Source organism: Epinephelus moara, chromosome 21 (genome assembly GCF_006386435.1).
Source record: "Epinephelus moara isolate mb chromosome 21, YSFRI_EMoa_1.0, whole genome shotgun sequence".
In the NCBI taxonomy this organism is placed as follows: domain Eukaryota; kingdom Metazoa; phylum Chordata; class Actinopteri; order Perciformes; family Serranidae; genus Epinephelus; species Epinephelus moara.
In genome coordinates this window covers 10,470,003-10,494,795 of record NC_065526.1, presented here as the reverse complement: position 1 = coordinate 10,494,795, position 24,793 = coordinate 10,470,003, and the positions used below count along the sequence as shown (strand labels likewise).

General features: G+C 42.4%; 1 protein-coding gene across 2 annotated transcripts in view; it reads right to left on the bottom strand.

Annotated features, from left to right (window-relative positions):
* The window catches only part of LOC126382449 (ephrin type-B receptor 1-B), a 214,597-nt gene that overhangs the window by 57,570 nt on the left and 132,234 nt on the right, over positions 1 to 24,793 (bottom strand). For both annotated transcript variants that reach the window (XM_050032321.1, XM_050032322.1), the window contains exon 5: positions 19,964 to 20,299. In XM_050032321.1, coding sequence (XP_049888278.1) covers positions 19,964 to 20,299 — 336 coding nt within the window. The remainder of the gene's footprint in view (positions 1 to 19,963; positions 20,300 to 24,793) is intronic.

Genomic DNA, 24,793 nt, shown 5'->3' with positions numbered 1-24,793 from the left:
TGCTGTTTAATATTGACCACCACTGTTTTTATTAAATTTGATTATGGCAGGAAAGAAAACAATTTCATTTGTTATGTCTATGAAATCTTGTCTGAATGTTAGTAATTCACTAATGTACTGTAAATGCATGATTAAAGTAAATCATGCAGCCATATAAACAGCTTAACTGGGCTTTTATGTTTCAGTAATACCATGACTGTACACAAGTAAATGCAGCTAGAAAGCACATCCATATGCAACTTTACGCTATAATGCACAGAACATCAGAAATGTATTAATCAGAACAGCATGTAGAAAGTCATATTTAATCGCTCTCATTCGGGAGCTGTTGAGAAAGACATTAGTTCAGGGATGTATGTTATAATGAAATGAAGAAATCTGACATGAAGGCAAGAGGTTTATCTGATCCGTCTATCTAGAAGTAACTTGACAAAAATCACACGAAATTGATAGTGTTATAATTTGCTGTCTTAAAAGTAGACAGTAATTGCTGAGTTCAGTGGAAATGATGTCACGGTGAGGCACGAAATTGCTAAACAGTTGCAGGAAAACAATATGCTTGCATCCAATAAAACTGCCACTATGCAGGCACAAGCAGACTGCACTGGATCTTCAGCAAAACACGGCCCCTATGTTTCTATATTCTCTATAAATGAAAATGATACAAAATGATACATTCTCCGGCCCATACACAACACACACACACACACACACACACACACACAAAATAAAGAAATAAAAAAATCAGTGTATGAACCATGTTATTCAGTAAACAAAGCCCTTTGGAATCAAATTGGTCTAGCACTGTGATCGTTTTGGCCCAGCTGCAAAGTCTATTCCCTTCTTCAGCCCCAGTACACCTGAATGCACACACATAGGCTGTCAATTAACCCAGACACTCGGCAATTTCCTGCCCATGCCATCATTTTTGTCCTCTGCACTGTCATCCCTACATCGTCCCTGTCCCTTGTTGCTATTCACATGCTGTTCAGACACTGAGTTATTGGACATGAAAAAGACATCATCCATAATAAAACTCCCTCTCTCTCTCTCTCTCTCTCTCTCTCTCTCTCTCTATATATATATATATATATATATATATGTGTGTGCGCATGAGCAGACTTGTATCTGTGTTTGTTTCTGTGTGTGGTTTCACATCTTTTTAAGTTCGACAGTAGCCCAAGAACAACCACCTGTTTTTGCTACAGGCATTAGAAAAGCCTAAGTTGCAAACACTGTACAGCATTGCCACGACCTACTGGAACACAATGTTTCCCAGGCAGTGCTGGAGGGGGCAACAAAACTGCCTTATATATTCATTGTCAGGAAATAATCGTACGCATTGCATTAACTCTCCAAGTTAAGGTCTTTCACTAGGTTCAGTGAGCACAACGCTCTGGCAGCAAGAGCAATGCGCTTGTGTTTTTAGGTTATTATTACAGCTAGTAATGCAGTCAGTTACCTCTGCTGAGTGACACTTTTCAAAACTAAAGCTCATTAAAACATACCTATGTTCAACAATGGACCAGAGACACTTAAGTGGTCTTGCTGTCATCAGCATCAATGCAGAACTCGCTAAGAAACTGTCAGCTGTGTGCCTCTGTAGACCCTCCCCTGGTGGTGGTGTAATGGTGTGGGGGATATTTTCTTGGCACACTTTGGGCCCCTTAGTACCAACTGAGCATGGTTTAAACACCACAGCCTACCTGAGTATTGTTGCTGACCGTGTCCATCCCTTTATGACCACAGTGTACCCATCTTCTGATGGCTACTTCCAGCAGGATAACGCACCATGTCACAAAGCTCAAATCATCTCAAACTAGTTTCTTGAACATGACAATGAGTTCACTGTACTCCAATGGCCTCCACAGTCACCAGATCTCAATCCAATAGAGCACCTTTGGGATGTGGTGGAACAGGAGATTCTGACATGTGACATGTACTGTTATTGTACTGTTCTGTTTTTCTCATGTATAGCATTAAAAATTAAAAATGTTTCTTTGGCTTACTTTATTTAAAAAGATTGCCTGGTCCAACACGACCTGTATCTCTACCAGTGTTTTTTTCTATTCATCTGTTATCTACATGGACTACAGGTCTGAAATCGAATAAACTGAGCTGAAATGAAGCCTAATTTTCCATCAAAACAGGTGTCATGTGCCACTGCAGAGTCCATCCCTGTGTCTTTTTGCTGTGATACCTTGGCAGATTTCCTCACTGTTGACATTTAACAAATCAGCGGATATCTTGTCACTGCTGACAGTCGCGTCAAGGTAGTTCAATACCCTGGATGTTCTCCTCAGTGAGAAAAAAAGTACATTTCCCGGGTGCTGATATTCACTTTTTCTGCATCTATTTGTTATGATAATGGGTGTAATCTCAGGCAAACTGACAAGTTCCTAAATGTCACAGACAGTGCTGGCTTGGACAGCAGCAGGCGAGTGAGTTTCTTAAATGTGCACGGTTCAAATCATTATAGACTTCCCAGGAATCCTTTGGATCCGTGTTAATCAAGATAAAGGGGTTGGAGGTATTTTGTCTTTGTTTTTTTATTCCTATATTTATGCTAAACAAACCAATGTAGCTGCTGTAGGTCTAACTATAAGACAAGGAATCTCTATCTGTCTGTTTGTCTTTTGCATATCTCAAGAGCTGTTCATCCAATCTACTTCACACTTAGCAGGGCATATTGCTGCAGAGCCAAGGATGTGCTGTGTCGAATTTGGTGCAACCTGGACACGAGACATATTAAACATTAATAATCTTTGAATAAAGACGCAAACAGCGCTCCATGCAGCAACGATAACGGGGCTTCAGGACTCTGCAGACAGGGTTCACTATTGCTGCTGGATGCCTGATAAACTAACGTTGTAACCCAACTCTTCTTCACTTCCCTGGAGCCTCAGCAGATAGCTCACAGGAACAGTGCCCCTAAAAATCCTTCACTTTGCGTAGGCTACAACACTGATACATTCTAGTCCAGTGGTTCCCGACTGGTCCAGCCACAGGGTCCAGATTTCTCCTTAGTCATTAGAGGTCCCACAGTGTAATACATTCAGCGTCATACTTGCTTTTAGCCATGTCGTTGAGCTAGTTCGCTGTCTCTGTCAAGTAGCTGTCTGTTAGTCACTCACTCTACAGCAGGAAATGGCACTTCAAAATAAAACTTCTTAAAAAATAAAGTGTGCGTTTTATTTACAAACTTGATACGTTTGCGAATCACTTGCGGTCCATTCAGAATGGACCCGCAATCCACCAGTGAACCACTGTTCTAGTCTATCAGATCATCTTAGGTAAATTTCCAACAGTCTAATCTTTGGTCACACAAATGGCTTCAGTTTGGTCCTGAAATGACCTGCAGGCCAAGCTCAAACTCAAAACCCTTATTTCTTTAAATGGTTTTAAACTTGGAATGGTCACAACTAGCTGCAGCCGGATCAATCAAAGAATAAATTCTGATTACATATTGCTGCCTTTTCATGTACTCTATTATGTAATATTTTTTGACATATCTGTTGTTCTTGTTGTGATTTGATGTTGTTGTTCTGTTTGTATTTGTGCTGCTATATGACTCTGTCCTGGCTAGAATTCACTTGCAAAAGACGTTTCAATCTCAATGTGACTTCCTACGAGGCCGGCGTTGCTGGGGAGAGGGACGTCTGGGGTGCTTTGCTTGGCCTGCTGCCCCCACGACCCAGCCCCGGATAAGCGGATGAAAATGGATGGATGGATGCTGGTGAGACAGCTACAAGGATATATCTTGGATAACGTAAGCTTGCCATGCTAGCTTCTAACAGTAATACTGTAACCACCAGCAAAATACCGTCACTAACCAAATCCATGCTCTTCTTCATAGCTGTAGTGGTTTTGTCAAAGCAAGTGACTGCTACGCCTATTTGGAAATTAAAACTCTGCTAAGGGTATTTTACTGGTGTTATAGCTGCGATCTTTTATTGTGTTTTTCAGGGGTGGATTTAGTGACGTGGGGGCGCCAGGCAAACACAGTCTTGCTTTACTTTTAACCCTTTATCTAACTGGGAATGATGGTTTTGGCAGTTTGTATGAGCAGTTCAGAAAGGCGCAAGCAGCAACGCCACAGGTCAGACAATCAGCCCGTTCAGAACAGTTTTAGTTACTGCACTTCAGAGATTTGTGTTTTTCTCTGTGCTCTTCTTAATGATTTGAAGTGGGTGGGGCTCGGTCACAAAAAAATGCGATGTCTCATACTTTAGCACGGAGCAACATTTAAATCAGATTTTGAGTGTTCAACTAGGATGTTTTTCCTGATTTAAATTTGATTGTTGCCTGCCGTTTTCAGGGGCTTTAAATGGAATCCTAAGTATGAATAAATCAATCTTGGATAGAGACAGCAATTTGTTTATATAACTGTCGCATAATATTTAATAAAAATACAAATTGCTCAGCTTTTATGTACAAATCAATCTCTTTAATGCCATGTGAATCTGCCCCCCTATCTGCTGTGTGATCACAAACTCCTCCAAGGTGCTAAGATAAACTCTTATTCAGTTTTTAAAGTTCAAAGATGAATCCAACCAGACTTACTCATCAAACCAATTTATGAACATACAAGTAAGTTTGATTAAAAAGCCATTCTGCGGCTGCTCACATTAAGTTCAAAGCACTGGTGTTTGTGTACAGCACTGGGAAGGAATCTCCACCCCCGTGTCTGCAGGCATAAATACAGCCCCACACAAGCCCATGCTCTACATTTTGTGCCTATCAGCCTCTTGGCTCACGGCCTGCTTGCTGCTGAGGCCTAGTCATCGCTCCACCTGGTCTCCACTCACCATTTTTCTGAATAACTCCTCTATTCAAAAAGCAGCAAATAGCACCCTCTCTAAACTAAATGTTCCCTTTTTATCAGACTCCCTAATGGTTCTTCTATTACTTTTCCTTCTCTTCATACATCACCTGTGCATAACCACTCTTTCGTCACCGGAGTCCTATAAGGAGAAAAGCCCCTGACCTCTTCACTCAGCGTGGTTGCTCCTTAAAATTGTGTTCTGTAGGGGAGACGGATGAATCTACAGTTTTGATTAGGGGAAGTATTTCTTGATTTGAGTGTCAGATAATTAACCTCAAATGCAACTGTAAACAAATGAATGGGCTCTGTTTATCCTGGCAATGGAAGTGGATTCTGTTACGTCTGCCTCCCTTGGCTCTCACCTCCTGCCTTCCCTCCCTCCCTCCCTCCTCTCTCATACCCTAGACAGAGAGTGTGAGGGCTAAGCTTCACCTCGGTGCACTTCAGCCTCTCTGCCTCTCAGGCTGGTTCACGCTCCACTGACCAGGGCTAGGGCTGCCTGGGCCGCATTATCAATTACCGGCCACAGGCACACACTGTTCCTGACAGACCCAGGGGAAGGGCACTCCACACAGAAATTCCTGCAGTGGAAAAAGGGGTTGAGGAGGAGAGGTATTTCCACAGCCCCAGCCCCGAGTCCCGGTCCCAACTCAATTCATGCATTCAGGCGCACGGACAGAAAAACATCCACTTCTGCCATGGATAATTTTTTATGCATGTTTTCAAGTGCTAAGCGTCTAGTGTCTAAATGTGTTCAAGTGTATATATAGTCTGGGTTGAGACCTTTGAATCACCACCTACATCTCAGGTTTTTTTCAATGAGTCAGATAGGTGGTGGTGGTGTGCTTATTGGTGGATTTCAATCCCGTTTGGAGAAACAACTGAGCCGTTCAGAGATTTGTAGATGGGATTATGTACTGAGACATTATCATCATGTGCCAGTGCAACTCCTACATCCAATGCAATGTTCTCTTTTTCATACCAATAATATTGTTTTGCATATTTACTATACAGTATTTGACCAACATGTTAACTTCTCCTTGTGAGTGCTGGCAAAGTCAACTGAAAACGACAACAGGAATGACACGTCAGTAACTACTGACGGGTTGAGGCAAAAGTAACCCTAGCTAACATTAACACAAAATCAAACTAATGGTGCTTTCACACCTGTCCTCTTTGGTTTTGCTCAATTGAACTCAAGTTCGTTTGGGAAGGTGTGAACACAGCAATCGCATTTGGGTGTGCACCAAGACAACCGGACCGAGGCCCTCTTGAAGAGGTGGTCTCCGAAATACAACCGAACTCTGGTGCGGTTCGTTTGTGGTGAGAACGTGCTCCGACCTCGATCTGAACCAACTGCAGTCCCATGACACATTGTTTGGGTTAAACATGAGCATGTTACAGTCCTGGATGATTATTAATGTGCACCTCCTCCTGTACTGCCTTAATATGCACATTAAGCACATCCAGTGCTTCAAAACACTGTTTACAGTATGGTTTGCCTTAAATGAACAATGACAGCAATATAGTCCACGATGACCAGCGCTAAAATCAACCCACGTAGTTGTCCCTCCATTGTGACATTAGAAAGTGTCACATTTATCTGGCAAGTGTACTCTTCTTCAACGTTTTTTTTTTACTTGCTTTCTCGTCCAAGGCATTTTATCTGCTCCCCTTGTAAATGCTGCCGTGAGAACACAAACCAACTCTAGGCAATTATACAACTTTGTAACAAAATTAGTCCCTGATTCAGAACAAAGCAAGTAAACTCTAGGTCTGAAAGCACCCTTAATTAACTTGAACAAAATGGCAATTTAGTGTGAGGCCAAGTCCACATGTACACTTTTTTTTGTCTTTGTTCTAAAAATAAAACATGTCTACATGTAGAGTTTAAAAAAAACTCTGTTCAAATAAAAATAGAAAAACACAATTGAAGTGCTGTCAAGTGCATACCAAACCAACAGACGGTGATAAAGTAACCCTTAAGCCACGCAAAGAAGAAGACGTTTGCCAGTTAGAAGCCTGAAAAAAAGCTATTGTATGGTAGATGCTAGAATATAACCACTGAAAGATTTTGTTTTACCTAGCCCAACCCTACATTGCTGTGATTGGCTAGTACTAAGCCTAACCATGACCTTTTTGCCTACTAGCCAATCACAGCACAGTAAGGCAAGACTAGGCGAAACACTTCCATGGTGTGGTGGATACTATCAAATATATACCCTATTACTGAAAGGTTACCTGGAGCATTGATCTCTATAGTGCATTCTGCTGCATCTGTTCCTCAATACAGTGGAAAAATAACTGTACATTTATGCGTAAACATGCAGAAAGTCCTGTTAGCAAGGTTAGAACCAGCACTATTTCGGCCACAGCCGCCATTGCATGGAATGATGCCTCATTTGTGACACCCCACGAAGGAGTTAACGGTGCACACTTTGACATCACAAGCCAAAAATTCCATTTTCCCTGTCAAGACATGAACTTTGAAAAATCCTAACCGTGAAAGGTCCATTTTCAGTGATCTAAAGCTCAGTGTGACGAAAGACTAAAACGCCTAGAAGAAGCTATATTTTCAAAAATTCCCGTGTATGTGTGGACTATGCCTGATTATTAGGTTAGCAAGTGTATGTTCTGAATATCTTTCCGACACAAATTCTCACTACACTCCCTAAAGAAAATACTTTTCTCACTGGTGTGTCCCTCTGGACAGCCAGTGACCATGTTTCCAAAAGAAAAGGAGGGGGCGAGCGTGTGCACATGCATGTGTGTCTGTGTGTCCTAGTAGCCTATGTGTGAAGAGCCTGTCAGAGACAATGTGTTGTGCCTGTTTGAGGGTGAGGTTCAGCCCAATGAAGCACCGCTGTCCCCTCCAACTGCGTCCCCCACTGTCACCCTGGGACGATGATGCTGACAGTGATTGGTGACTGTGTCCTGCACTCCTCTCTCCTCCCTCCATCCCTCCCATCCCTTGCTCCTGTGCTCCACTTTTATCTGGCCCCACTTGCTGCCCCTGGCTTTTAATGCAGAGCTTGGCTCACCATTAATCAAAGTCAAAGCCTCCCAGTGTCTGGCTGAGACAGAGAGAAAGTGAGAGAAAGGGAAAGGAGAGACAGAGAGGGAGAGAGAAAAGGTGAGAGAGGGTTTGAAAGAAAGTGATGAAAGAATGAAAACCTTCTTTACCTTCACACGATTAATCTAGTTTGGAATACAGATGAGTTGGAGCATCATTTTACATGTCTGGCACAGACCCGAGCCTCTGTTTCTATTATTGTTACCTCAGTGTGCAGTCACCATAATTTATGTGGTGCGGCGAGAGGAGTGTTGTAGTCAAGACCGACTACTTTGAGGCAAAGTCATGACCAAGACCCAACTGTATCGAGACCAAGACAAGACTTTGAGGGGCTGAGACCAAGACACGACCAGACCAGTGCAAGTCCCACACTGCATGACACACTTAGGACAAAATATGGAACATGTCATGGATCTCAAACTGATCTCAAAGATTCACATTTAAATAAAAACACCCAAATTAAGAGTCTTCTTTATTCACCTCTTTTATTGCTATACTGTGTGTGTGTGTGTGTATAAATGCACCATGAGAAATATTATGATAAAATAAACATAAGGCATTGCACAGGTGAATTTTAGGGTGCTTTCACACCTGCCCTGTTTGGTTCGGTTCAATTGAACTCAAGTTCATTTGCCCCCTAAATGCAGTTTGTTTGGGCAGGTGTGAACCCAGCAATTGCACTCAAATGCACACGAAAACAACCGGACCGAGACCTTCTTGAAGAGGTGGTCTCAGTCCGGTTACAAACGATTTCTGGTGCAGTTCATTTGTGGTGAGAACGTGTTCCGACCTGGATCTGAACCAACTGCAGTCACATTACACATCGTTTGGGTTAAACAAGCACCTTGCAATCTTGCAAGTCTACTCTTCTTCAACGTATTGTTTATTTTCTGGATTTTTCCCGCACTGAAATTCTGACCAATCAAGAGCATTTGATCTGGTCCGCTTGTAAATGCTGCAGTGAGAACACAAACAAACTCTAAGCAATTATGCACCTTTGTAACAAAATTAGTCCCTGATTCAGACCAAAGCAAGACAACTCTAGGTCTGAAAGCACCCTAATATGTGGGAAATTTACTATTGTTTTTTTTTTTATTAGCGCACAAATAGAAACACTAAGAAGCTGAAATGAACCTAACCACCTTAATTTAACACTCTTCTTTTGCACAGGCAATTTAGTGATATCCCAGCAAATGTGGGCTTAATGGTCTTAAAATAAAATCCAGAGTTTACTCTGTCTTATACCAAGATAAGACAGAGTAAAAATGTGGTTGAGTCTAAGACAAGACCCTCAAAAAAAGTGGTCTTGAGACCAATTTTGAGTACAACACTGTGTGAAGGGTTCTACATCTTAAAAGATCCCTCCAGTGATTTAATATTGCACTTCCTTACAGTTAGGAGACTCACAAGAGACAAAGTATAAAGAACCGTCAAAACTGATGCTAGTTATCTCTACTTCTAGTCCTTTACATGGGTAGAGCTCCAAAACTCTTCCTACGTTTCCCATAATGGAACTCAATAGTGTGTCTTTTGCTGGACACTCCTTGCCCCCAGGCTTTCTGTTAAAACTGATAGTCTCCAAACTAAATTAACTACAGTGACTTTAGAAAAGTCCCTCCAGAGCCGCTGAAGATGTTACACAACTGTTTTTACAAGCTAAAAAAGTATGACTAACAAAACAAATCGATGAAGTTCCCTTTTGAATAGAAACTAAAGAGTCTTCTGTACTCCCTGCAAAGTAGCTAGTGTTAAGTTTTACTAGTTCCACCTCAAAATGAGCATACATGTTTAATGTCTCCACACTCTCTTTCTCTCCATTCACTGTGTTCTCTCTCTAATTGTGAGAGTCTCAGGAAAGATTGTCGTCCGTGTTCCTCATGCAGCACAGCTTTCATATCTGAATTCCCAGCTGGTAGTTTCTGCTCTGCCTCAGCTACTCTCAGTGAAATGATTGGACAGAGAGTTGCACTATAATTGGTCAGCTGATCTTGTACCAAATTCCCATTCAAGTCTGTGTATAGAAAAAAGCCAAGGCACAAGTGCAGATAAATATGTATGGCCACATTCACAACCACATATACAAGTGGAGTTGTTCTTTCTCTGTAGTGCACTTGAGGTTTCTGCTTTAAGATGCTGGCACACCATTGAACCATGCAGCCTCCTAATAGGGGCTCAGTGTCTCAGATGAGGAGAGCAGCCTATAGTCATGTGCTGTGCCTCTGTCAAAGGCATAGGTTTAACTACTACCCTCCCTATTAGTAGAGGCTCAGACGGCCAAGCCAGCCATGACTACATGGTAATGGGCCTCTCTCAAACATCATAAAGAGGGATCAGTTCAGCACCGTGGATTTCTGTCAAGGAACCATGGTTGGAATTATTTTCAAAATCATATAATACGTGAAGGATTCTGAACAGAGCTCTCTGTGGAAAAAAAAAACGAACCTGTACACCGCATGAGCGTACTTTCACATCGACACAAACACACACTTCCTAGCGTCACTTAATACACTATATAAAGACATCAGAATTGACGAGAAAACTCAGTAGCATTCAAGCCCACATTTTTATTTTTGCCTGCAGCTAATACCTCCCTTTCTGGGTCCAGGGACAGGATCCAACATTTATGAGAACAGGCATCAAATGAAATAAAAATGGCACCCAGAGAGAGCCCCAAGAACCGTCTAAGATGATGAAACTCTTGGACACCCTAGCTCTGATACACAGAAGCAGCACTGACAGGGAAGAAACAAGGAAAAAGGCAAGCGCTACAAAACAAATGGAGGGACTCTGTATGCTGTAAACTGTAAAGGCATAATGAGTAGTGTCTTGAATACCCTCCACGGACATGTTTGCCTAACATCTCATCTGATTTTAGAACCCCACAGAGCGTAGATCTCTTTAATTCATCTGGTTGTTTGGATTTCAGTCCACCGCATTGCATCTTAGTATCTTGAATGCAACCCACCCGGTCGGACTTGCCCATAGAAGGCCGAGGATAGTAATGTTTGCATTTCTGTGGGAATAGCTCTCCAAACAGAGCAGCTAAGTGGAGGAGGATTGTTTGTAGATATACTTGGCATTCTGTGGTCTGAGGGACTGTTGGCACATAATCTAGGTCAAGAAGGCTGTGCCAGTAAGATCAGAGAACTGTTGAGCATCAGGCATTAGTTGAAAAAGATAGCACCAGTCATAAGATTTATGGAATTTCTTTTTTCTCTCATGCATTGTTCATCAAACCACCCCCACATAACCACTCAGAGTAGAGAGGAGTTGTAAAATGTGTAAAAGATGAAAAACAGCCTCCTCATTTGAGGAAGTGGCGGGAGTAGGTAAAGTGTGGAGGGTGGATTCAGGCCCGCCCACAGAAATGGCTGGGCCCCTCGAAAGGTCAAGAGAATGGGCCCTCCCAAGATTTGCTTTACTCACATAAACAGATAAATGTAAACTGACTAAGAGAGACGGGGGCTACATACGCACTAGTATCCTTTTTCTCACAGGTGGTGGTGGGCCTCTTGGCTAGTAATGTTAAGCCAGGTTTCCACCAAAAACTTTAGGTATAGCACCTTTTATAACTTGTACGGACATGTGCCTACACCCTAGATCTGTTTAGCATTTCCACCACAGAAAGTAATCACTGTTACTCACTGCTTCGTCCAACCCTTGCTGTATTACCTCTTTAAAGGCGATGCTGAGAAACATCAGCACCTCACCGGAGTGCACTGGAACGATGCTTCACTACATTTGTTCTTCCAGTTGAGGAAGTTCACATAACCCCGCTGAAATTCCTCAACACTTTTTTTAAATGCTTGAAGATCCAATCATCACTTGGTTTATGTGGTAAGTATACGTCATCCGAGACAGACAAGAAAAACAAATGTAATGGTCAAAGTTGTCATATTGACATTTATGGTGAGTTGATAGATTCATGTCGTCAACTCGTGCACTGAGTAGCATGCAAGAAAACATTCCACCTTCAAAGTTGCCTGTATCTTATGGACTTATAAAGCTCTAAATGGTCAAGCTCCGTCATATCTTAGAGAGCTCATAGTGCCATATTATCCCACCAGAACACTGCGCTCTGAGAATGCAGGGTTTCTCGTGGTCCCTAAAGTCTCCAAAAGTAGATCAGGAGCCAGAGCCTTCAGCTATCAGGCTCCTCTCCTGTGGAATCATCTTCCTGTTACGGTCTGGGAGGCAGACACCTAAGACTAGACTTAAGACTTTCCTCTTTGATAAAGCTTATAGTTAGGGCTGGCTCAGGCTTGCCTTGTACCAGCCCCTAGTTAGGCTGACTTAGGCCTAGTCTGCCGGAGGACCCCCTATAATACACCGGGCACATGTCACTAACTCGGCTTCTTCTCCGGAGCCTTTGTGCTCCACTGTCTCTCAGGTTAACTTGGCAGCGGTGCCTGGACAGCGTGACGTGTGTGGTTGTGCTGCTGCCGTGGTCCTGCCAAATGCCTCCTGCTGCTGCTGCTGTTATCATTAGTCATACTACTACTGTTACTATACACATATGATTATTGTCACATATGTACACTATCAGATATTAATATATACTTTCAAGATATTGTACCACAGTAGCCAGAACTATAACTATAATGTTTCATTAATGTTGTTGTAAGCTACTGTCATTACCGTCTGTCCTGCATCTCTCTCTCTCTCTCTCTGTCTCATTGTGTCATACGGATTACTGTTAATTTAGTATGCTGATCTGTTCTGTACGACATCTATTGCATCGTCTGTCCGTCCTGGAAGAGGGATCCCTCCTCAGTTCCTCTTCCTGGGGTTTCTACCGTTTTTTCCCCCGTTAAAGGGAGTTTTTCCTTATCCGCTGCGAGGGTCCTAAGGACAGAGGGATGTTGTATGCTGTAAAGCCCTGTGAGGCAAATTGTGATTTGTGATATTGGGCTTTATAAATAAAATTGATTGATTGATTGATCTGCCAGCAGTAGGCTCTGAATGGCTCAGTGAATTACATTATTTTTTCTTAGTCTATAGCTGCTAACTGCTAACTAGTTAAGATGAGGAGGCAGCAAAACACCTTTTCATTTTATAGTTGTAGTTTACTAATGTATGAATAACCTTTAAAATCAGCCACAACTCACCCCTTAACAAGAGTGAGGGTTCTCTGTCGACCTGTCAATAGACTGCAGCGTTTCTAGCTTCACCTTTAAGTATCGGATCAGTGTGCTTGGTACCTCAGCAGAAAGTTGACGAAAAATGGGGACAGTACGAAATGGTTCTGTTGGTACCTTTCACAACTTTTCACAATGGAAATGCAAAAATAACTGTTCCAGTGTGTACTGAACTGAACTGAACTGGACTGCTTAGTGGAAATGAGGCTTTAGCCGCAATGTTAGCCTCCTCAGCCTGGCTTTTTTTCTCATTTTCTGGCATCCCAGTTTAAGCGCAGGTCCTGAGATAGCAGGGAAATTCGCTCCAACATTAGCTACTGTAAGTTTAGACCAGTGCTTGACACCTGTTGTTTTTTTTTTGTGCAATGGTTGCGTACCAAAAAAACAGTATACTATGCAGGATTTTCCCTAAAGAACAGACTCATACAGAAGAAATCATGCTCAATCATCAGTTATGACCCACTAGAAGTGTGTGACGGTGTACATTTCTGCAGGGATTGTGCCTGGAATTTTCTTGTTTTCTGTGCTCAGGATGTTTCTAGGCATGTACCCCAACAGCGCTCAGGTGATGGCTTTATAAAAAGGTCAGGACCAGGTGTCAGAATGTAAACAGCAGGCATCCAAAAGGGAACAGCACCTAAAAAGACGCAGATACACTGAGGCGAAACACCACACGAGATTGAACCTGGGGTCAGTTTTTACTTTCACTTGCAAGCCTGTTCGCAAACACTAACTGACAATTCTGCATAGCATAACTTTAAGCATCAATAAATACTGTGCAATGTTTGTTTCTGAGGTCCTATTAAGCCCCTCCCCACCACCATCACAGTGGCTGGGCCCCAGAAAGCTGTGGGCAGCCTTGGATGGATTACATAAGAAACGTGGCTGCCATGTCTGTAGTTTTCACCACAAGTACTTTTATCGCCCACAGCATGACTACCATATATTTATCTTTATGGTCATTTAGAGTTTTAATAAATTCACTGGCAGAGTGTCTCCAACGCCTTAAATTAAACCACCCTATTTCACAAAAAGACATCAAATGGCTATTTTTCAATAGCAAACATAGATAAATATGACTAAATTCGGTCTAGGGGTGAATGATAGCCTAAGGGGGGGCAGTATATAACCTTTGTATGTCTGTATCTATATGTGTGTGTGCGTGTATCTCCTGGAGAGCACAGGCCGTGAATGAACTCCTAAATCACACTATTGATCAGTCCTTCCTCCCAGACACACGCTGGGATCAAGGGCAGTTAAATGGCCTCTTCGGTGATTCACACTAAATCCCTTCAACTCCCTCCTCACCTCCATTATTCCCTCACCTCCTCCTCCTTGTCCACTTTCTCTCCTCATGGCAAGTTTACACCATAACCCCTCTAACTACTGCGGCCTTACTGCTTCTAGGGGGTCTCTTGGTTTTCCTTAATCTCACAACAGTCAACACTAAAGCCATGTCAAGTTGAAAAGGCGAAGACTCCTTTGAGACAAGCACAAACTTTCTTTCCTGGGTAATCTGACTTTAAGGGCCACTTCACCTATCTGTTCTCTCATAGGCTGACATTCTTATAGTACTAGAGGGGTAATAATATACTATTACCCTTGTCAACAGCCTATATCTCATGGGAAGGCTCTACTTATCCCCCAGATCCCATACCTGGTGATGTTTCTGAGCTGAGCAGAAGCAGCAAGAAAGCTTATTTTAGCATGAAGGCCTTTTATCAGTCTTTTAGTTGTTTTTTTAAATTTAAAGTTGAGCTTTGACAACAGGGAATTGTTGAATTTGCAAATTCCTTCGAGGTGGTATATCATAGACTTATGTGCAAATGCTGCCCAAGAAATAGTTTCCAAATTGGCCTGATGGTTTTGGTTTACTTAAGGCCTAAACAACTGCACTGAACTGGCACAAAATTTGGCTATAAATCAATGGTTTAACCCTAAAATCAAACTAAAAATGGATAAACCTTTAATAAAATTGTACAAAACATTTAGCCTTTGACGGGGCACCTCTACCATTATACCCTATATGAAACAACCCCGTTCTGATTGCCTGAGACAGACCGTCGTCAAACAATATATGGCAGTGCCGTGGTATAAATGAATTGGGGCAGATTGTGAAAGATGGGGATATGGTACCCTTTAACGAGTTGAAAAAGTTGTACAATTTAACAGATGCTGAATTTTTGTCATACCTACAGTTAATATCAATCTTAAGGTCACTCATCTCAAAGAATTTGTCCACGGGGCTCAATAGAGAACTTGATAATAAATTGAGTCGGAGTTTCAGCAGTGTTTGAGTTATTGTGCCTCGCCTCTTCAGACAGCCTAGCTTCCATCAAACATCAGTGGGAGAAGGACTGTATCCCTGACCTCAGCCCCGTGGGAGTCCGTCCAAAGAAACACAACCATGGTATCCAAAAGTGCTTGATACAAAATTTTACGAATAAAAGTGGTGCATAGGACGTATATTACACCATGCAGATTACAACGAATTGATCCCTTTTACATTTATGTTGGCACAGCTGTGGTGGGGCAGGATCACTGATGCATCTGTTGTGGCATTGCCCCCCAGTGAGATGTTTTTGGGACAAGGTGATATTCAGTTTGTCTTCTATCCTGAATGTGAAAATACCTCAGTGTCCATCAGTCTGCCTCTTAGGCACAAGAATAGAAAATATACAGTCGAAGCTTTTACACCGAATTATTGCTCTAGCTTTTATGTCAGTTAAACATATCATTATGATAATTGAAAATCACACATTAAATTGTTAAATATAGATAATTGGTTAAAAGACTTCATGGATTTATTATCAGTGGAACGGGCAGCTTCCGTTCTTTGTGAATATGACCATGGAGATGATGGACCCTGGATTTGTATGAGATCTTATCGAGGGAAAATAATTCATGAATTAACTTTATTGTGTTTATTCTGACATCTGTTATGTTTTGTATAGTGTCACTGTTGTGTTATTGTTTAACAGTATGCACGCTTTATGTGGTATGTCAGTGTGCTGTCCTCTGTCATATGTCAATTAAAACTATAAATAAAAAAATGTAGATGACGGAAACTGTCAAAGGTCTTGATCCTTCCCAGCTTTAAGGTTTCAATGGTCCGTGCTGGTTTGATTTCCAGAACAGCAGCTTGTGGCAAAATATTTTTTCTTGCTTTTGCTTTTGCTTGAGCTTAAACCTTTATCATCAGCTGTAGGTTTGGGAGTGCTATTGGCAAATGCTGTATATAGGGAGGTCAATATAAGGGCTTTAACTTAAGATAAGGTTGAGGAAATGAGTGCAGTTATAAATGCGCTTGCAGTCTACTTTCTTATTAAGTGGAGGCACATAGATGCATGTTGCTGTTGCAAAAAGGATGGCTGGAATGCAAAATAAACAAGAAGGTATGTTGATTAATTATTATGTGCTAAGCAATCATTTTCCTCATCTCAAACCTTTTTCACAGCTGTGCTGAGCGCAACAGCACAAAAATGGCTCACCTTGACAGGCAGAGCCAGGAGGCGTTTAGAGGACATTGTCAGCAGTGCACCCTTTATAGTGCCTTTACCTGTGCCACATTTTTCAGAACCTTCTTTTGAACCTACAGACAAATAAAAAATGATCATGAAAATACTTTTCATGATTTATAAATGTGTGAGCTTCTATACACACTTCCATGGCATGACTTCTTTAATAAAACGGAGTCAAAGTCAGGGGCTTTCCTAGAGTCACCCGTTTCTGATCATTTAAAACAGAATTACAATGACACTCAATGGACAAAATTTCAACTTTCATATCCTCGATATCTGTGCACCTGTGCATTCCCTGATGTGCGTAAACATGGCAATGTCACAAAAACAAAGAAATCTGTCTATTCGACTGCCAGCCCTGGCTCCGGCATACAGAGGACATCATGTGAAATTAGGGTTGTGCGTTGTTCGTCTGTTTAGTTCAAACAGTGCCATCCTTTGCTTTTGTCTCACAGTTAAGAGCTCAAGTTGTCGTTCTGATGCTGAAGCAATCAAGTAAGTTTCGACAGAGTTTCGAGTTTGATGTTTTCATTTCCCTGCTTTATTGGGTGAGACGAAGGAAAGGTTTGCCTTCATGTACAGTACAGGCACTGACACCCTGATACCAGCGGGGTGCTCATATATTCTCTTGGATTACACTTGTTTTTCTTGCACCTTACCTCCCATTCGCAACAATTACAATATCTTGGGTAGGACTGGTGCGATGACCCCATTGTATGTATGACGACTGGTATCGCATTGGGAATTTCCATAGTCTTCCAGGCTCAGAATACAAACACCTTCTTCTATTGCTACCTCATTTACATGGAACTTGCATTTTGTTACGCCACCTCACCCAACCTTGCATCATGCGAGTTCGCAGTGCACAAAAATACCAAATGAACGGACAAGAGGATTTCAAGGTTCCCGAAAATGAAGCATGCTCTATTTCTTAACGCAGTCCTCATGAACCCCCCAAAACAGAGCCCTACATTTCAAAGAGTGTCTTCTCTTTTAGTTTTTGGAGTTTATTATCAACATTAATCCCTCCTGGATACTTCTGCCTCTTAAGTGGCCTGCGAATGAAACCCCCTGTCGAAACTAGGAACAGTGCAATTACCTGGCTACAAAGGGCCACATAGGGCTGGACATAGGCCTGGCAGATTACTGGCAGACACCTCATTACTGCAGCAGACTTCAACAATAGGCCTGGGTATTGCTTCTTCTACATCTATCTGTCAAGTGTGCTATTAGCCTGTCAAATGGGGACAGTCAGCACCATTAGACCACCCCGATAATCAGACCTATTTACTCCCTCATTTTCCTCTCCTTCACTGTCACAGTCTTGTAGTCTGGTCAGAAGACGAAAAAAAAAAAAAAACGTCCCTTTCTCCATCCCGCCCCATCTTCCCTCCCACTCCTCCCCTGACTCACTCTCAGACAAAGACAAGTTCAGTTGGTCATTACATTCTTCTGAGAGTCATAGTAATCAAATACGGTATGCCCCCCATCAACTGGGCCAAATTTAATTTCAAAATGTACTTCTATACAAAAGGGAACCCAGATAAAGCAATTTCTATTTTACTGGTCTTTGAGATAAATGTGAAATAAGTTCATTCCACTATTAATAAGCAGAAATGTGCATCAGTAATTCTGAATTCATCTAACGTTCAGTATTTCATCATCAGACTATGTAGAAAACATAACACAGAAAATCATAGTGCGTGGCCAGCAAGAGGTTCCAGGGGCCCCAAGCTGACAAACTTGTAACTCTTTCCTTATGGGAACCTTGCCAGTATGAACTCAACCAACAATCTCTTGTCTTTCACCACACTGTAACTCCACTTCATGTCTGCTATTAGGTCCCACAAGCTCACGCTGTGATTTTCACGGTCCGCCTCGTCCGCAGAAACAATGAGAAGAGCCTCATTTAAATGTTTCACTTGGTCAATACTTGTCCCCTGATAGGTGTTTCTGCGTGCGAGTCAAAGATCTACAAGAGCATGAAAAAAGCTGTAGCAAAAAAAAAAAAAGACAATATCCCCGCTCGACCTGTCATTTCCATTGGCTGGGCTCAGGTCCCATCACAGGCACAGTTAGAGGATGAGCACAAACACACGGAGAGACAGACAGGGAGGAAGAGAGAAGGATAGCAGGATGAAGGTCATTTTCATTGGCTGGGCTCAGATCCATCACAGGGAAAGTCAGAGAAGGCGCACACATGCACACAAACATACAGGGAGACGGACAAGGAGAGGGAGGACAGAGAGAATATTTCAGCGTAGCCTGAAAACAGCAGCTGTCCGTGCATCTATCTTGGGTCGGTCTCCTTCAGTCTGACATTAAAGTATTGAACAGTGAACGGAGCTGAACCTGGGTAGCTGTTACACAACACTAAAGGTGAAACTTCTGCGTCTGCGTCCACCATCGGCTAAGCTAAAAACACTGCAACAAAGACATGACGGCTTTGCAGATCACAAATTTCTAAAAGAGACCGAATTTTAACAGCGAGATTAATTCTCTTGCCATTTTTGTTAATTCAGAGAGCAGTGTCGGTGTATAAATCTGCAGATTTACAGACAGGTTTCAGCTGGGGTGTAGCCTTCCGTGAAGAGAAAAGTACTGACTCGCTGTGCGGCATTGCTCTCAAAACAAAGTCTCATTAAACAAAGACCAAAGAAAAACAACAAAGAGATGCATCAGTCTGTGAAGCAACCAGCCTGCAACCTCCAGATGTGAACCTCAAAAAGGAGGTTTTATAAATGAGTCATGTGTTGTTTTTGGAGGGATGATTACCTTTAGCAATGTTAAAAAGCAAGAATTTCTGGAATGTCTTGAGTGAAATGCAAACTGGGACTATTTTCACCACCGGATTTGATGTGTAAATAAACTACAAAGGAAAGAGGGATGGGTGCAGTGAATTATGCTTGTCCTGCCACAAAATGTAACATGCTGTGTCTTGGGTCTGGGTTTGAACTCCTCCATCGTGTTTTCAAAAGGGAAAGCCACTGCTTTGATTCGGGGAAGGAAGGCCTAGAAAGAGAGCATGTATGTATAACTTTCACTAAACCAGCTGGCCTCTCGCTTCAAGCCTTAAAGTCATTATTCACGGTGGAGCGACGTGAAATCTTAGCAGCCCTGAAGTGAGCTATGCCGTGAAGTGAGACTCTGAAATGCACATTGTGCAGAAATGATGGTCTTCTTAGGTGAAATGATTCACATTTATGCAATAACAGTGGAATTTGCCATTTTATAAATGCATTAAAAGCAGGTTTGCGCTTACAGCGAAGACAGACTGAAAAAAAGCAAAAGTACTGCTATGAAGGTTACATGATGAGTATTATATCGCAGATAGTGAAAGCTGGCCGTCATCATCATCAATGCCACCACCACATTATCACCACACCTAGCCACAGCAGCCACTTACCAGCCTGGTTGGTGGTGATGTCTATGGAGACATGCTGGGCAGGGTACGGGCTCTTATTGCTGACTCCATTAACAGCCTGTATCTCAAAGCTGTAGAGGGTGTGCGCCCATAGGTTGCTGATGAACACCCTGGTGTCAGTCAGGCCCAGCTGTCGAGGGACGAAGTCCACGTTGTCGTCGCAGTGGGAGCAGGAGCGCCTGTCGGCCCGGCACTTCTTGCACACTATGTTGTAGACCACGTCATTGCGGCCGCCTGTCTCCCTGGGAGAATGCCACTCCAGGATCACAGATGTTTCGTTCACAATGGAGATCACATTCCTCGGGCTGGATGGGACACCTGTAGACACAGGGGGAAGACATGTGAGACAAATGCCATTGTAGCTTGGATCGTTACCTTTACAGCGTTCATGATCCTTAAAGGGAGAGTTCACCCCAAATCAAGGATACATATTTTTCCTCTTAACTGTGTTGCTATTTATCTTGTTTTGGTGTGAGTTGCCAAGTGTTGAAGGTATCTGCCATAGAGACATGTGCCTTCTATTGCATATAATGGAACTAGATGGCACTCACTTGTGGTGCTCAAAGTGCCAAAAGAAATATTTTTGAAAAACTCAACAGCAATGTCTCTTTCCAGAAACCATGACCCGGTTACTCAAGATAATCCACAGACCTTGTTGTGAGCAGTTTCATGTAGGAACTATTTTCTTTCTACCTAACTACACCCGGCAACGTATCACAGCGCAGACAGAAGCATGAATGTACTAATGGACGAGACGCTTGTGCTCATGACAGGGTTAGATGTAAGCATTAATACCTCTTTTCCTTTGTAACTCTTGGCCACATCAAGTAAAGCCATGCCACACCAATTTGTGTTTCCATTCGCGCCAGAGATGGACCTTCTCGGAAGTAGCTGACGACCTCTTCTCCCCTCCAAATAAGCCGTGTGTGTTGTGAGGCTTTTATCACCTCTGTTTGCAGGAGACCAGAAAAAGGCATTTTTCAAAGTTTTTGTGTGTTCAGCTCTCAGTACTTTTGTAGCTTCTAACTGAATCTCCGTGGTGCGGAGTTTAGATTCTCTCCTGCGTCCTGTTTTTACTTTAGATATCTGCTTTATTTTACTGTTTCATGTTCGCTATCAGCCGTATTATAAGTTGTGTGAAGTTGCTGCTTGAAAACTCAACATTTTGCTGCTTCACAATAAAAGTTTATACATAACAAAATAACGGGGGACTTTTATTGTGAATAATTTAGAAGAAATTAAAAGTGTTGTTACTGAATTAGCGGAACTTTGTTGGCGGCTTCTTTTCAATAAAGGCAAGTCTAACAATACGGCAGGGAGGAAAGTGAAAGCAGAAACAGCGACAGTGAGAAGTTGATGAAGAGCTGCAGACAACAGGATCTTACTGCACCTTTGCAAACAGCTCACCTCCAATAGGTAAACTTCTTTTACCTACCCTGCTGTGGAAAAATGTGCAGCAAAAATAACAGGTCAGTGGATCAGCCTGCTGCTTTAAAACGTCACTCAAGACGAGCCATCATCAGTTTAAGACACGCTTTCAAGAAGGTAGTCCTGTTGTAATGGTAATGCTGGGCTGACAGCCCTAACCACGCTAAGCCAGCCAATGACTGTCGAAAAGGGGCATAATTGCGTCTGCCTCGGCTGAGCTTTAACGTGAATCACCTCGGTAGTGCTGGGCGAGCTAGCAGTAGACACACTCTTCCTTGGCTGGTGCAGTTCAGTGGAAAGAAAATAGTTCCTCCATGAAACTGCTCACAACAAGGTCTGTGGTTTGTCTTGAGTAACCAAGTCATGATTTCTAGAAGGGGCATTGCTGTTGAGTTTTTCAAATGTATTTTTTTGGCGGTTCGGGGACAACAAGCCGAGTGCCATCTAGTTCCATTGTGTTGGAGAGAAGGCAGACATCTCTACGGCTGATATCTCCAACACTCAGCAACTCACACAAAAACAATCTAGACTGATAAATAGCTCTACAGTTAAGAGGAAAAATATGTGTTTCAGATTTTGGGGTGAACTGTCCCTTTAAAGCAGCATTATGTGTTGCTTGTCAAGACAAACACTTTCGTAAATCTGCCTGCTGTTAGGTCAATTTACTCAATTTACAACCCTGTAATAAAGTGTTGTTGTCCAAGAGCAACTTGTCTTTTTCTCCATCTTCAGCACAATTGGAATGCTAATTTATTCCATTCACACCCGGAGAGATCATACAGCGAAACGTTTGTGTCTATCAAACATTGGTTATTTAGCAAAATGCAGTGTTGCATGGAGTATTCTTATCCAAGTGGCTCTGGAGATTCACGCTCACATTCACTCCCTCATAGCCCGCAGCTGGAGCAGAACCTCAAAGACGATATTCAGAAAGGAATCAAGAAATAATAAAACAATTGTTTTGCTTGAGTGGTGGCTTAATATTAGGGTGCAGAAAAGTGGCTTGTTCAGCCTCCCGCGATCGGCGCACAATTCTTTAAGAGTTCAAATCTGCTCAAATGGCAGTGTAGAATTTTGCTTAGCTGAGACTCTGTGTCCCTGCAGCTGCTCAGAGGCGGCCCTTTCTTCTCAGATACCAGACACTGCCTATAAAGCAGAAGCTCGCCAAAGCCCTTAGTCAGTGCTGCTTAGGTTAAGTGAGGCTGCCCTTCAGAGCTGATCTGGTACCAATTTATCCTTCATAAAGCCTGACCTTTATCATTAAAACAGGAGTTTAACTGACCCACTTCTGGATCCATGGCTGCTGTAAAACTAAATACACGCTCAGTTCTAGAAACCCTTTGAGGAATTACTCATCTCTCTAGCATACTGTACTTCCTTTCCCCTTCTCTTTTTACCCATGAGAAAAATATGACAACAAGCAAACGTGGATTTTTAGGGAAATTATGATACAGCATTTGAGTTTCCCATTTCTGTGGGCTTGGGGATAGGGGGCAGATACTTACTTCAGTCAACACAGACACAATTAATCTTTGTTGCTGCAAAGCCACGTGGGATAACCCTGGGGAGCTGGGACAAAGCGGCAGAACACACAAGGGTGAGGGAACGGCGCTGCTACTGCTGCGACCCCGGCTCAGCGCCTCAACAACAGAGAGGTCAGTGACAGGAAGGGCGTGACCTCCATAGTGTGATTATTATGGTCTGGCTGAGAGGACAGCTAGCGCTCTAGATACATGGTCAAATGGCAAATAATTTGGTCCTTGGATGCTTCCAGACGTATGTGGAGGGAAAATGAGGTGCAAAAGGGCATGTGTTGGTGGGAGCAGGCCCATATGAGGGAACTGGCAGCACTTTAGCTTTTCCCCTTGGGGACTGCACAATAGGCACTTCATATGTTACTCACACCTCTTGCATCCTCTGTATCATCCATCACATACATGCACTCGCCCCCAAACTTGCATTGCTGAGAAAAGCAATGCACACCTGCTCATGTGGAAAATGCATGTGACACAAACACACACGCCTGGACTATTTGCTTCTGTGTATTTATGCCCACACTGTCTGCTTCAATGTATTTGAACAACAGTGTGAGAAAAATTTTTTTTGCATGGTCGAGATGTGAACGAGGTGTCACACCCCTTCGTCCCAATTAAAACCCAGCTCCACATACGCAGGGATGGCACAAGAAATCAGATGCGACGGCCACTTAACCAGTGATTTGCAGACTATTACTGCGCCTTTGGCTGTTTTAAATTGCCATAGGATTTAATTTGTTGCGAACGTTACTTACAGGCTCTCAGCTGGTGTTCATTTAGCCATGCCAGTCAGACTTGGCTGTGCTTGCATACATGTTGCTCTCACTTGAAAGAGCAAAACATCATCTCCAAGCGGTGCTTTGATGCTGGTTGTGACATGTACTGTATCACACAGTAAGGGCTCTATTTAAATGGTGCAATTACAACAACCAGAGCGGAGTGTGAGGTCATTTGCACAAGGGCAATAAGGACGTTATCAGTGCACGTTTGATTTCTGTTCAGTGTGGGCAACTGCATTATACACAAAAGGGTCTGGTGAAGTGGGATGTAGAAAGGACTGGTGCAGTGATGAACCACATCATCTTAGCCAGTCACATAATTCATTTTATACCCTTTTAGCAGATGTGGCAATCATAGGGCCAGATGACTGATACTAGCTACACAAATTAAATCAATATGGTTGTCCTGAAAGCTCAGAACAGCAAAGCACAAATACAAACTATAGCAAAGAAAAAAAAGGAGCCAGATGATGTGCCTTTTTAAGTTGAATTTGTGGAGATGGTAGAAGTCTGGTCACTTTGTTTTCCAAGTGTAATGCACATTGAAGACAATAAATCACATAGTGACTGTTTTGTGCATTTACTAAGAGAAAAAAAATTGTTTTGCTGGATGTTATTGGTTTGTTTTGCTTATGTTATTTGTCAGGTTGTACTCAATTAGATTAGCTTGTGTTTACATGTAACAACAATGCCACCGCTGCCAAAACTGTGAGTCAAGGAACAGTCTGTGTAAGCTGTTTACATGGTCACACAAACTGACAATACCCCGTAATTATCCTGCTGACATGACAATCTACAGCGTTTTTTGTTTTTTTTTAACAACTTAATACATTTATTGAGTCACTCCATCCAAATAATTCTGCTGTTTCACATCATATTGTAATTAAAAATGAAAAACAAAATATTAAACCTGGTGATATTAATTGTCACTGAGCTGGAGACAGACTTCTACCTTCCAACCTGGCAGTGGCCATTGGCATCAGATACAGATACGAAATGCACAAGTAGCGTCTGTATGATACAGATATAACCAATTTACATTTAAGATTTTTAACTTTTTAATACCACCT